This window comes from Cydia fagiglandana, chromosome 14 (assembly GCF_963556715.1).
Source record: "Cydia fagiglandana chromosome 14, ilCydFagi1.1, whole genome shotgun sequence".
Classification (NCBI taxonomy): domain Eukaryota; kingdom Metazoa; phylum Arthropoda; class Insecta; order Lepidoptera; family Tortricidae; genus Cydia; species Cydia fagiglandana.
The window spans coordinates 18,597,328-18,612,174 of record NC_085945.1 but is presented as its reverse complement, the minus strand read 5'-3'; the positions used below and the strand labels follow the sequence as shown (position 1 = coordinate 18,612,174).

Sequence of the window (14,847 nt, the reverse complement as noted above, 5' to 3'; positions counted from 1 at the left end):
TGCTCAAAGGTTTACTGGAAGAGATCCCTTAAAGGGATAAGTTCGCCTTTGTACTAATGACGAATGTTATTTTTCCTGTTTTGTTTTGTTTTTTGTACAATAAAGTGTTTTACTACTACTACTACTAAAGGTATATAAAACTTATATTTACTAATGAAATGAAATGAAATGAAATGAAATGAAATGAAATGAAATTTATTATTAATAACAGAGTTACAAGTCAATACATTTTATCATACATTAATATCACAATATTAAATTATATTTATACAATATATTTTATAAATTAATTACATTTACATATTATTTCATAAACATAAGTAGGTACATGTTCTTGCGTTATGTTTTTTATTTAAAGAATTATTGGTAAATCAAAAAAATCTTGATAGGTGTAAAATAATTTTTCCGACAGCCACTTTTTTAGTTTTAGTTTAAACGTCGCGATGGAAGTTGCATTCCTTACAGTATCAGGCAGGCGGTTGTAAATGGAGGGGCCTAAAATGTAGACGGACCGCTCTGACTTCGCAAGCCTGTGTGCTTCGGTGACTAGCCTATTATGGTGCCTATTACTTCGGAGGCTGTAATTGGTGTTAATGCCTCTGCACTTAAACATATCTAGGTTTTCGCGCATGAATATTGCAACTTGGTTAATAAATAGGCACGGTAGGGGCAGAATCTTGAGATCGCGGAAGATGTCTCGTGCCGGTGCATCAGCAGCCTTGCCGGCCATCGCGCGTACGGCACGCTTCTGCATAGAGAACACACGTCCCCAGTCGGAAGCACGTCCCCATAGCTCAACGCCGTACGTCAAGAGAGAGTGCACCGTCGCAAAATAGCACTCTCGCACTGCGCCCTTTCCGGCTGTGCTCGCCAACCGTCGCAATGCAAAGCACGCGCGCCCTAGCCTTCCACACAGTTCATTAATGTGCGCTTCCCATGAGAGCACGTTGTCGAGCTGGAACCCGAGCAGACGTGTGCAGGTCACGTGCTGTAAAGGGGCACCACCTGCACTAACCCTCATGGTTGGGCTTCTATGACCATTTAATTTAAATGTCATGTAGCTCGTTTTCTCTTTATTTAAAGCGAGACCGTTTGACCGGAACCACTGGTGCAGTTGTTCCATAACAAGGTTAAGTGCCTCTTCCAACCCCCGTTCAGCGGTCGCACTGACGACTGCCGTGACGTCATCGGCGTACATCAGTATGTCTGCACCTTTTATTGCCTTTGGCAGGTCGTTCAGCAAAATGCTAAAAAGTGTGTTGGAGAGGCACGATCCTTGAGGCACTCCCATCAGGTTTCGTAGTTCGGAGGACACAACCTTACCTCCATCCCCGATGACAACCTGGGCCCTGTCGGTCATAAATGACAGTATTAGTTTGGAGGCCGCGGCTCGGATACCGTAGTGAGCCAATTTATCTGCAACTAGAGCGTGGTCTGCTGTGTCGAAAGCACGCGATAAGTCGCAGCAGATGACAGCTACGTATCGTTCCGCCTCGCGAGCACGCAGCACACAGCGCACCACTTCTCGTACTACTATGCTTTTAGTAGACATACATTCCATACATATTTGTAAGGGTGGTGAGCTAATTAACAGTTATGCTGCATATACATTTGCGTCTGTCCACGACTTACCCCCTTATTCATAAACGTTTACTAAAGTTCACAAGCCGATAATAATCGTTTGTCCCTTTCTGACGTATATGAGTATGATGGAAAGGGACAAACTATTATCAGCTTGTCAACTTTAGTAAGCGTTTATGGATAAGGGGGTTAATGCGTACAATTAGTACGTTCATCATCATCATCATCATCATCATCTGTTTTATTGTACCCCATAATGTATTGAGCCGGAGCGCCATCTAACTCAGCAGTCGAATTTGAAGTAGGTCCGTTTTTTTTCTTAGACCAATAAGTCTCTGTGTATCCTGTATTGTATGTATCAGTGGCGGCGCGTCAAACATATTCATAGGCAAGCCGGGGCTAATTTGGCTTACATATTCCTTTACAACTCTGCTCAAACGTCCAAAAACAGGCAAGCCGATGGGAATCGGCTTTTATGGACGCGCCGCCACTGGTATGTATCTAAACTATTTATCTTTCAGGAAATGGTGTGTTGGCGTATTGCGATGTGTCCGGGCAGCTGGGTGCACTGATGAATTGCTATGGCAAGGACAGCAAGGCTGATGCTGATGCGCCTGACGATGTTGAAATGGTGGAGAGAGCTGATGATGGTAGGTTTATAATTATAAACTCCTCCTTCCGCCTCCTTGCATCGGTTTCCTCATCACCGAGGGTCGTGGCCACTTCTAGGGAACAGCTTCCCTTTGACAATTTGCCGCCATCTCTTTCTGTCTGTCGCCGAATGTATATAATTATAAATCACCAAATTGAGCAAAACTATCAGGGAATAAAGAAGTGGACCCAGTTACAAAATTGTCCTTATTAACAGCCAACCTGATGGCTTCACGTTTTATTTAATACTTCTTCAGTCGGTCCCTCAATACTGAGGATCGTGACATCATATCCTTCTGTTGAAGACCAGGTTCCTCCATAGGGTTCTATTCCCCGCCATGCGCATGGCCTCGTGCAGTTTTAATTGCATAGGTGCCGTAATTTGAGCACACCATCTAGCAGGAGGAGGGCCCTGAGGTCTCGTGCCTTCAACTTTGCCCGTCATTATTACTCTTTCCAGGCTATCCGGAGAGCGACGTGAGAGGTGTCCGAAGTATGAAAGCATTTGGTCCTGGCATATCGTTGACAACCTGCGTTTTATGCGTAGCTCCTCCATTATGGACTGATTGGTACGCATTGCCGTCCACGGAATTCGTAAAAGTCGGCGCCAACACCACATCTCAAACGCGTTTATACGCTTTATCATATTGGCTCGTATGGTCCATGTCTCCGAACCATACAGAAAGATTGGGAAAACCAGAGAGCGTACAAGTCTAACCTTTGTCTGTCTTAATATACTACGATCCCTCCAAATCTTATCTAGCCGAGCCATAGCTCCCTTCGATATTTGAATCCTCCGAATAATTTCCCCGTCACAGCTACCATCGCTAGATATAAGTGAGCCGAGGTAGGTGAAGGCACTGACACAATCGAGATCTTTTAGTTGTAAGCTTCGTGGAGGAGCGTTTTTCCGATACACAAACATCAGCTTGGTCTTTGCATGGTTGACGTGAAGTCCTAATTTGATGCTTTCGGCTTCTATTCGTTTGAACAATCGACTCATCTCCTCCTCATCGGAAGCCAAGAGCGTTGTGTCATCAGCATATCGCAGGTTTAATACTAATGATTAGATTAGAACTAGGCATTTAATACTAATGATTTCTTATTTCAGGTAATGACTTGGACAATTTGATCGAAAACTATAACAGTGACGACGATGACAACGCGATATCGCTAGAGAAGCTCAAGAATGAAACGCTAGGGCTGGGGACAGTGAGAGACGAAGACGAGTCAAGACCCGTGTCGCGGCACGAGCCGGCGGCGACCACGGTGCCGCCGCAGGCGCCGTTCCAGCTTTCTGCGACCCCGGGACACCTTGAACATAGGTACGAGAACTGTTAATATATATCTAAGATACTACAATGGTGATGATGACAACGCTATATCACTAGAGAAGCTCAAGAATGAAACGCTAGGGTTGGGGACAGTGAGAGAGGAAGACGAGTCAAGACCCGTGTCGCGGCACGGCACATACAAATTAGATTCGCGTTCACAAAGTTACTCACCACCTTGTACCATCAGCCGCAAAAGTGCATGGCGACTATGAATGAATTCATTCATAATTTCTCCACGCAAATTCGCAGCTCATTGTACTTCAAAAAACCTTTAATTTATTATAAAGCTTAAAATTATGTTGTTAACTGCATATGGTTTTTACCATTCCAGATACATGTGCTGGAACGACATCGGCATAGTCCGATGCCACACGCAGGAGAACGGCGAGTCGACCATCGACGTAGAGTTCCACGACACCAACCTCCACCACGGGATCAATCTCAACAACTACCTGAATCACACCATGGCCAGCCTGTCTGCGAGCGTGCTGGTGTTGGCCTGTGAAACGTCTAGGTTAGTTAGGCCCATTTGTATCATTCCGCCAACCCGGGCTTAACCGGTTAAACCTGGAGTTACCATGGTTATTTACCAGTACAATTTGACACTAGGTTAATGGTGAAAAAATTACTTATCCTTCCATAGAAAATGGACCAGCCAAAATGTATGAAACACCCTTTTCTTTTTCGCCATTTCGGTGTTGTCCCCATAGTAAAAGTTGTTCAGTATAATACCAAACCTCCCTGGCAACGGGAATGCAGTTATATTTTAGCCACCATGTATATCATTTTAATAACGTTAAAAAAACGTCTATAAAAATTATATAATGCATACCTAAGTTGAATTAGTTGTTATTTTCCTTAAGAATACATAAAATGGGAAACACTATGCATTCATCTCAAGGTTAATAATTATGAATGATTTGCGAAGATGAGGGTGAATTTTCCTTGCAAATGGGTATTTCTATAACTAATTGTGACAAATCAGATTTATGCAAATAATGTTTTAATGGTGCAATAAAAACTTTTTTTTCTACTCGTCGACTATAATTCTTGAATTAAGATTTCTTATACCAAACTTCAATTGGGTATTTTTAATGTATGGGCTCCCAACTCAACTATAATATTCATATCGATTCTGTTTAGTCAACTATAATGAAACTGACCAATCACAGCTTGCCGCGATCAAGAGGCCGCCGAAAGACGCTGGATGCGGGTCGCTTCCAACCGGTACGAATGGAGGTCCAAGGGGGAGGCCTATGTTCAGCAGTGGACGTCTTATGGCTGAGATGATGATGATGATGATGATGAAACAAAATCTACCCTCAAATGGCTTCTTAAGTAAGCCAGTTGAGGTTGGATGAAAACATTACACGATCAAATAACGTAGGTTAAAGTCAGGTCGTTTGGTGACATATCTAGGCGGTTTTGCATTTGGTTGGTTAACCAATAAATCTTATAACTACCCGAAAATGTAAAAATTGTTTGTTTACTTTTATTTAAATACCTAAAGATACAGACTACAAGTGCTGGTATTAAAAAAAAGGTGGTACCAGAGTTAGGCTTGCAACTTTCAAAAAGATGATTATACAATCAAATCCTTTATTATGTATGACCTTTCCGGAACATCGGAATTGTGTGTAATGCCAACTCCTATGTTGAATAAGACATGCACAAGATTTTAATGGTGATTATTATAGATAGACTACGCAATAGCTAATCTATTAAAAAAATATCTATATCTTACAGCAAACTAGTATGCATATCGCTGGTCGGCAGCAGCAAGGAGTGGAGCGTTTCCATGCCCGATACCGAGGAGATCCTGTGCGTCACGGCGGGCAGCGACGTCGTCGCGTGTGCGACTAACGCGAGGTTGCTGCGGCTGTTCACGCCAATGGGCACGCAGAGACAGGTCTGGTATTTTTTTTTAATACGTCATAAATCGTAAACCGCAATTTTATTATGTTACTTGCTGCTACGGAACCCTTCATGGGTGAGTCCGACTCGCACTTGGCCGCTTTTTAACGCGTGTTGAAAAAGCTCCCGTGCGAATGGGGGCTTAAGTAATTTTAGAGATCTAAGCATACATACAGACAGGCAGCGGGAAGCGACTTTGTTTTATACTATGTAGTGATGAACAATTTGTTACTAATCATAATTATTATTAACAAATCATTTTGTTTTAGATGATGCTTCGACTTCAAGGGTAAAAACGAATAAAACCACAGATTGTATACGAGGAACACCGCCAAAATATGGCTACAGCAACATAGAAATGACTCCACGAAAAAAAAAACTTGTAAAAAAGTTGCAGCGAACACAGTGTTTGTTATCATCACTCTCAAAAACATCCGTCGATTTGGACAAATTAGATTCCGATTTTCTGAAAAATGTTGTATCAGACTCTCTGAAAAATCAAGCCCGGAAACCTAGAGGCAAGCGATGGAATTTAATGAACAAAATTTCTGCTTTACAAATTTTTAAGAGGTCACCCAAGACATACCGTTTTCTGCAGCATATAATGCCTTTGCCCAGTGTTCGAACAATTCAACGCTTACCAAAATCTTAATTAGAAGACAGTGCCAAATATTAAATTCGGATATTATTAAAACAGAAGAAATTTCTGCGAACGCTGCAAAGATAGCTCAACTAAGAAGCGCTGCAAAATAATATATGTAATTACGAGTATGCAATATCAATTCCACGCGGACGAAGTCGCGGGCAACACCGCGACTTCGTCCGCGTGGAATCTTATCTTCAACATTTTACATCTTTAGTACCTATAATTTTCATATCCAAGCAATGTTGACATTTTTTAGCAAGTTGTATGAAGTTTTAAGTCAAGTGGATTTTGATGTTGGTTGCTGAAATTACTTTTCTTGTATTCTCATAATAGGTACCTATGCCCTTATACAAAGATTCAAGTTCCGCATTCCGCACTCACAAAGTATCTGATCTCCATACAAACTTTCAACCCCTTTTTCACCACCTTAGGGGATGAATTTTCATAAATGCTGAAATGAGTTTTCTTGTATTTTAATTTAAAACGTTTTTACAAAGTTTCAAGTTCCTTGCTTAAAATAAAATTTGCACCCGCAGACAAACTTCCATCCCCTTTTTAACCCCCTTAGGGGTTGAAATTCCAAAAACGTTGCAATCACTTTTTTTTGCATACGGCTATTATGCCTTTCTAAGAAGTTTCAAAACCATTTGTAATGGATTCAAACTTTCAACCCCTTTTTAACCCTGTTAGGGGATGAATTTTACAAAACGCTGAAATTACTTTTCCTGTCTTCTAATAATATCCCTAAATACAAAGATTCAAGTCCAACACTCGAAAAAATGTTTGATATCCATACAAACTTTCAACCCCTTTTTCATCACTTTAGAGGTTGAATTTTCAAAAACGCTGAAATTAGTTTTCTTGTATTTAAATAATATATCTTTTAACGAAGTTTCAAATTCGTAGCTCAAAAGAAAACTTTAACCCCATACAAACTTTACGTTCATAACATAAGCGTATTGTAATAATAAACTATCTGTATCATATCTTTAATATGTTAAATAAAATTATTTTTATATTTTGCTTTTATTTTATTAATCCTAGTGATACTCAAAATTTACTGTTACTATAGTACAGTACAGCAGCATGTACAGTCGCCATCAGATATATCGAAGCGGCCAAAGTGCTCACAAATATCTGAACACGCCTCTATTGTCATGGCGCTAGGTGCGTGTTCAGATATTTTTGAGCACCTCGGCCGCTCCGATATATCTGATGGCGACTGTATCGCACATTTATCGATATCGATAAAGAGCAGGTACGCCAGTAGTGGCAAGCCCTAGTGTTGTTTTTTTTTGTGTTGGCAATATTGACATGTATTTGGTGTGTTGGCACAATGTACGTTCATAATTCGGTTTAAGGCTTGTTCGAAAGTGCCGACTCTTAAAACGTAGTGATTATATGCTCAGTGATTAGTTGCTCAAACTTACCTTTTGACAGGTAAATGACAACTAGTGACAGAAAGGTGACAGCTAAGATATTGCCAGAGACAAAAAAAAATTTAAGCAGTTTGTTAGCTCCTCATTTAATTTTATCGTCGATCATACGTGAAGTACTCTTTATCCTAAGAAATGTGCATTCAAACATTATATTTTAATACTTACTATTACTATATTGTACACCATATGTTTGTAAGTTTTGTAATAAAATAAATATTTATAAATGACATAATAACATGTGGCAACTGTACACGTGAGTTCGTAACGTGACTTTCGTATAGCAACATTTTTAGTGATGGCCGATGGTTCAGTTGGAAGGGATGCTAAAACGACCGTTGCCGAAATTTAGTGTTAATTTAATCACGTTTCCAATCCGTCGGTGTTTAAAAGTGAATGAAATTAATCAGGAAAAACGTTTCCCGTGCATTAGTGTTTTGCGTGTCAGTTAAATTGCTTGTGTGGTACGGTGCTGAATGTTTGTTGTGTCGTTATAATAATAGGATCAGTGGAAGATTCGTTATATTGGATTACGGATCGCTGTTTATTTAATTTTCAAGAAATAAAGGTGAGTTTTTTATTTGGATTGTGCTATTACAGGTTTAAGTTGAGGGCAGGTTTGCCACGAAAGCTGACGCGTGATCGTTTAGTCTTGGCTCTCGGCCGGGTCCGAGATAACGGAAGATTAGAGATGGTGTGGAATTTGATAAGATTCTTTTATATCGTAAAAGTAATAGGTATTTCTTGAACTTGTAGCCAGTTATATTACATTGTATTCGTACGAACCACCAACGCAATTTTCCTTTTTCTTTTTTTTTGTTATTACAACACCAATAAAAATATACGATGTGTTATGACTTATGATTAGGTCTATTGAAAGTGGCACAAATATCTCCAATACTTACTATTTATAATATAACTAACGCAACAGCTAAAGAATTGAAGTCATCAGCTGATTGTTCATTCACAAAAAAACATTCATTCATGAATCATGATCCAAGTCTTCTTGAATTCCTGTAGTAGTGTTTATCTAGTTTTGAATTCGATCTAGAAAAGTAATAAGCTAAATATTGGAAAAATAATACCATATAAAAATAATTGAAAAAGATTCAAAATGTATAATTAAGCAAAATTAATAAGCACCATGTCAACATTAATTTATACAACAATGCAGTTATTTTCACAACTTATTAATTTCTAATTTGCCCTATAGTTCGCTTTTTTTAGCATTAGAAATAAGGTAAACAATCTTGATGTGTCTTTTAAATTGAAAAACACATTTTAAAAATAAGTTATGGCAAATATGTAACAATTATGAATCTAATACGATTATTTATATTCTTCTGCTTTCGATGTAATAGTTACTGATTAAAAATTTTCAATAAAAAGACATGTACCTTCTTTTAAGTTCTTCCTAATGCTAAAAAAACCAACTATAATGCTTATTCCATTCAGGATACAAGACTTGTATCCTGAATCATACAAGTAGAAGATTTGTAACTATAAAATTGTCATCAGACATATAGATATAGTGCATATTCATTGTTTTCCATCATATTTTCTCGGAAACATTCTTATTTGTACATGCTACTTCAATCAACCGCAGTACTTTTTGTTCCGAGACCGACTGAAATAGCAAGACACGTTAGTATGTATCCGTGAAAATACAATGGATAATAATATTACATCTGTATCTTTTACTTTTGCTCCAAATCATTTGATCATTTTGAACAAGCACTTATCTATAGAGTTGTTATGTTTTTAGGGTTCCGTACCCAAAGGGTAAAATCGGGATCATATTACTAAATTCCAGATACAGTCAGCATTAAAAGTAGAGGATCAGACTATGCATCAGAAGTCCATTCTAATGTCTTAACAAAAGAGACATGTCTCTACATTTAGAATAATTAGACTATAATACCACTGAATAAATAATACTACTACCATACAGAACTACATGCTTGTCTAATGGAATCCGACCATCTTGCACTGGCTCTTCTCTAGTGCTTGCCTACAACTTGCCCCAGTACTGCCAACTTAACTTGGTCTAACTCTATTCACATATCCAATCAATAAACAAGTTCCTGATATGACACTTTGATACCTGAGCAAGCAAAAGATTCCAAAATTGAGAAGTTTCCAAAAGTGGAATCTTGTGCATTGCAAGGGTTACAAGGAACAAGGGTTAAACAAGATTATTCACCACACCAATGCAAGGAATATATATACCAACTGTAAAATCAAATCTTTATTATTTAAACTCATCACTTAAAATTCAATTCAACCAACCAATGTGAGGAAACAACTCAAGATTTGCATCTCTTGTGGATAAAATGCTACTTTTTCATCTGTTTCTGAAGAATAAAGAAAGCCTTTACGAGCTGGTGGGGTGAAAATAATTTTGGTTTATACTACCTATCTGTTGTTTCAATATAGAAGTGCGATTATTACACCTACAATCTAGTTAAGTCCACACTAAATGATACTTATCTAGGTAGTCTAGTTCGTAGACAAATACCTACATAGACTTGCATAGGCTAGGAATCTAGGCAGGTATTATTGGAATTTGGAAATTGGCTAGCACGACCAAGGCCGCCTGTCGCTAGTCTGCGCTACTAGGTATAAGCTAACCTGGATATTGTCTAATAACAATGCCTAGATCGGAACAGGCGACCTTAATACGTATTGGGTTAAACAGTTTCTAGCCAAGTAAATAACTTAGGTGAAAGAAATCACGATGGAATTTTTTGGAAGTGTTCCATTTTAACATGCTTAGGTGCATTATGCGTGATATTTTTGCCGTTTATGAACCATGAAAATTATATTAAACTGCATATTTTTTGTTATAATTTAACCACAATTCCGCAACGATAAGCACTATTGTATACGGAAACGTTTTATAATACCTACTTAGTTTTCCTTAAACATTTTTTTAAGTACATTTATTAGTACTAGGCGTGGCTCACTCCGCGATTTCGTCGCTTTGCTACAGGTAGCTAAAAGTACATCCGTTCCACCCCAATTTTGGGGAAAGCCATAAGCCGCGCGTGGCGCTGTCGCCACCTAGCGGCCATATCTGTGCTGATCGTAACAGACGCGTTTTGTTTAAGAGTGAGTCTTCTGTACCTAGTACTATTATTTATTCTGTGGCTGTACCACAACGCAGACCAACGAGCATAATCGTAGGCTAGGTATCAGAATTAAACTCTGTCTGTTGTAATATCCTCGTAATTAGAGGTAGCTATGTCGGTATAATATACACATTTACCTTTACTAACCATTAAATATTGTCCCATCATAGAGACTAAACGTAAACGCTATGTAGATAGCTTCCCTAGAAAGTAAGAAGATACGTAACCCGAAACCGAAACTATCACTAAGATTAAATACGCAATCTCGAAAAAAATCTTATAGAGTCACGCTTCGTGATTGTTATGCCATTTAGGGTTCTAGCTAAATTGGACTTCCATAGCGGAAGTATTGAACAACCAATTTAACTAGGACCCTAAATGGCTCAACAATCGCGGAGCGTGATAGTCCCGATCTATACTAACAACTTGAATGCAATGTTTGCAACGACGAGGGCGATCATCGCTTCTAGTTCCGTCACTACTTCACATTTATACTCGCATATGGCTAGTGCTTGATCAGCTATGCGATTAATGCCACAGACCGGTTCTCTGGACAGTAAACGTAGGAATCAAAATTATGAACACGTTAGTCAACCTTAAGTTATTGTAATAAGATGCAAATTGCAATGTTTATTTCGAGAGTCGATTGTGATTTGCATGTTATCAAGTTATCGGCGACACTGAGGGATTGAAGGACAACGGAAAACCGCCAATGACGTAGATTACGTAGGATTTATTGCTTGTAGCATAAGCTAACCTAAATGCCTTAACACCGTGGCCAGAGCGTCAGCGGGTAGCGGGGCGACGAGCGGTCCATCAATTTAAAGCCTGACCAGTAATATATGATCATTGTCAGGAGGGCGCTGTTAATCTCATGTATAGGGTGACGTGACGATTCAGTAATATAGTATGAAATAATTTTAGCAAGAAGATAGGGTACGTGAGCCACTTAAGGGCGCACCAGAGAGTGGATCAGCTACACTCTAATAACACGAGTTAAAAATTGCCTACTCCAGAGCACACAGTCGCTGTGGCCGAAATCGGTCAGGAGAGCATCATCATCATCATCATCATGAAATAATTCGTTCCAGTGAAATTCCGCAACATGGCGCGTGATGCGTGATCATATATTCCTGGTCAGGCTTTAACTCATTATCTATGGTAATGAACGCCCGCTTGCGCCCAGAAGGCAGTCCTACATCTAGCTGCCCATTGAGTTAGGTACCTTCCTAACTGTTTTTTTTATGGAGTAGAATAACTTGGAGAATTCCATGAACCTGATCCATATTTATTTATTAACTAACGTACATTTCATGCAAGTTATAGGTAACAAACATACTTTAAACTGATTAGAGTAACCTTATCAATAAATTTAATTAACGTTAACAGTGGTGGGCGTGGATATTGGCTCTAATTAGCGGGCTATTGTGGGCATTGTGGCTAAGAATTTCGGTTCTGTTTGTCAAAATACAATGCCAATTAACGCATTTTTTTCGTCTATAACAAAAACGTGCAAGCATGAACTTATGGCGAATACAACAGATGTGTTTGTATTTAACATGGTACAGGCTCCCTACTGGTTGTAATGTGAGGAATTATATATATCACCTGTCACATCGCTTGCTTGTTAGGAACTAGTTTATTCTAATGCGCCTCGGCTAAACTGGTTTGGCCTAGCACAACAGTTCCCAAACTTTATTATATTATACATACGCAAAACGCGCCGTTAAAATTTGTTACCGTCTGTGTTAAATATACACAGGCTACCCACCCGGTATCCTCAGAAATGTGCAATCTCAATTGACACGTGCAGTACCAACTGTATAAGGTAGTCAACACAACTTACGTTGCAATATTGATTTATTACCAACGCAAATATTACGGATCTTATTACATTCTCGTCGCATGAATCACGGCACACTGTCATGTAAGGCATAATATTAATAACGCTGTCATCGCATGCCACTACTGCAATCGTTGCGTTCGTTTAAAAAAATATTTAAAAAAAACTTGCCGCTTACACAGCGTTGTATCGCAGCAGATTAAAATCATTGGTCCGTCACTTATCCGGCGATATACATCATCGTGTTTTAATAACTTGTCAAAAACAGTTTAAGGCAGAGTATGTTTAAGTTACTCTATGGTTTACTAGCTAGCTTAGTGCTGCACTCTGGCAGCAAAACATTGCAGTAATAACCCCTATTTCCATTTCCGAAATGCTATTTAGAAGGCTGAGTTGCGTGATTATGTATTTTACTAAAATATTTTCATTAATATTAATACATAAAGATATTTCATTTACAGTTTATAAAGAGCTTGTTATTTTAGGTACTCTTTTACAATTTCTCTTAAAGAATTTGTTAAAGAGCCTCAAGCAATAAACAATAATGTGTTTTACATTGTATGACTGTACGTTACTTAAATTACTTTATATTCAATACAATGTTAATTACTATTAACCATCGTGGGCAGTCCACTCTTTTTCTCAACTCATAATTAAATTCATATTTTCTAGATAGGTAACTAATAGTTTTTGTCCCATTGATTTATGTTATGTGTTAATTTATCTGGTCTGATTTTTTATTCAACTCCTGTTATCTCTACTTACGCCTGTGGTGTGTTTTTGCGAGTTTAACAAGTAACAGGCTTCATCAATAAAAAAAGCTTGCTGTAAAAACGTGATTAAAAAAAGTATTAAAAATTAAAGATGGCAAACCTTTAGCTTCTAATTTGTATAAACTATTTTTTTTACATAGACTATGAAGTTTTTTGTCTATGAGAAAACAAAAATCAAAAAGTGGAACCAAATCATTGATGATGCCATGGATTCCGATTGTAAGAGTAGTGACATTCAAGAATACGTTTGTTATCGTATTCTATTATCGTCATTTTATATAGTATATAAACTGAAATGGACGTCATATATAGGTAAGTCTTATACCTACGAAAGAAAAAGTTACCAAGGCCTCCAGTGCCAAGGGCTGGGTTCGAAGCATTTTCTTCGCTTAGTTGTATATATACATTTTATTTTTATTAGTTAGATTAGATAATGTATCAATGCTAGACATGTTTGTTTTGCGCGTATAATGTCACAGGTATCTGACCAATTTATATCACCGAAGTTTCTCATGTTTTGGCTAGTTGGCCACACTGATAGCGCCGGCCAAACGCTAAATATAAATGATAACCTCGCCACATTTCGCAATCCGCACTTTCCAACGCCAGTTCCGAACACGTTCAACAAACCTAATGATCGTGGAAGCATGCTCCAGTGCCTCGTTGCAACACTCTTTCCGGAAACCAGCAAACGCACCCATCCGACGTTGCAATATTGCAACCTTGCTACGTTTTCGGCAACGATTAGAAACTATCCCGGATTATAAGTTTAATAAAGGATATATGCAATTGATTATGCCCGGCACTTTCGCGGGATGTTGCACGTTGGCGAGCAGGCGCTGTAGGCAGCCGAAATTAATTTGCTGTGTAATTATTGCAGTCAGAGCGTAACGGATATCAATGCAGTCAGGTTAATTGTCCGCTTTAAGGAGGCAATGACCTCGTCCATATCAAGAATTGGCAAGGCCGGTTGGCCAAAAGGAATTAAATAAAGCCCTGCATATACAAAATACTTTTTTTTTTGAGAAGAAGAGAAGCGGAAGAGTTCGGTAGCTGGTGTTCGAAGCCTCTCTTCTCGGGGCTTTTATTTTTCGATTCCGGCCAGCGAACTTTCTTGAGGATGAGGGCGGGATAATTGTTGATTTTAGGAAGATATTACAAATACAAAATACTTTTTGTCTGAGCTAAAAACATGAAAAAGGTTTCATAATGAGACTATTGTTATCAATAAATAAATCTAACATGTAGTGAGCTTTGCTGGTCCATCCCATAATGCCTCTTTATCAAAAACACACCCACGATTTGTAAATCCAATAGCGCTCCGATACCACCTGTATTCGAGGTTTTTTGTTATGTAAATAGTAATTTCTCTCCGAGCGTGGGCTGTGGTATTTTAATGGGCCGGCCGGATCGCAGACGAGTTCTCGATCTACCTGCCCGGCCCGGTCAAACCTAGCCGTGCATTGCCTTGCCAACCGCGAGATATTCGAACGCTCATGCAGCCAACGAGTTTGTGAATTCGAAATTTGAAACAATTC

General features: G+C 38.8%; 4 protein-coding genes and 1 long non-coding RNA gene across 10 annotated transcripts in view; 2 read left to right on the top strand and 3 right to left on the bottom strand.

The window, feature by feature from the left end:
* The window catches only part of LOC134670921 (uncharacterized), a 236,359-nt gene that overhangs the window by 31,597 nt on the left and 189,915 nt on the right, over nucleotides 1-14,847 (bottom strand). The gene's annotated exons all lie outside the window — the stretch shown is intronic.
* LOC134670912 (SWI/SNF-related matrix-associated actin-dependent regulator of chromatin subfamily E member 1-like) overlaps nucleotides 1-14,847 on the bottom strand; it is a 382,337-nt gene that overhangs the window by 309,862 nt on the left and 57,628 nt on the right. The window lies entirely within an intron of this gene.
* Nucleotides 567-1,552, bottom strand: LOC134670474 (uncharacterized). The gene is made up of 2 exons (XM_063528301.1): nucleotides 644-1,552; nucleotides 567-578 (listed from the first exon to the last, which is right to left on the bottom strand). The coding sequence occupies exons 1-2, from the start codon at nucleotides 1,550-1,552 to the stop codon at nucleotides 567-569; spliced, it is 921 nt and encodes a 306-aa protein (XP_063384371.1).
* On the top strand, nucleotides 4,826-7,147 carry LOC134670576 (uncharacterized). Its single transcript, XR_010099094.1, has 2 exons — nucleotides 4,826-5,480; nucleotides 5,750-7,147. It is a non-coding gene; the product is annotated as an uncharacterized LOC134670576 (long non-coding RNA).
* LOC134670911 (protein kinase C and casein kinase substrate in neurons protein 1) overlaps nucleotides 7,848-14,847 on the top strand; it is a 172,339-nt gene continuing 165,339 nt past the window's right edge. Inside the window, exon 1 of the mRNA XM_063528734.1 lies at nucleotides 7,848-8,130. The gene's annotated coding sequence lies outside the window, so the exon portion shown is untranslated. The remainder of the gene's footprint in view (nucleotides 8,131-14,847) is intronic.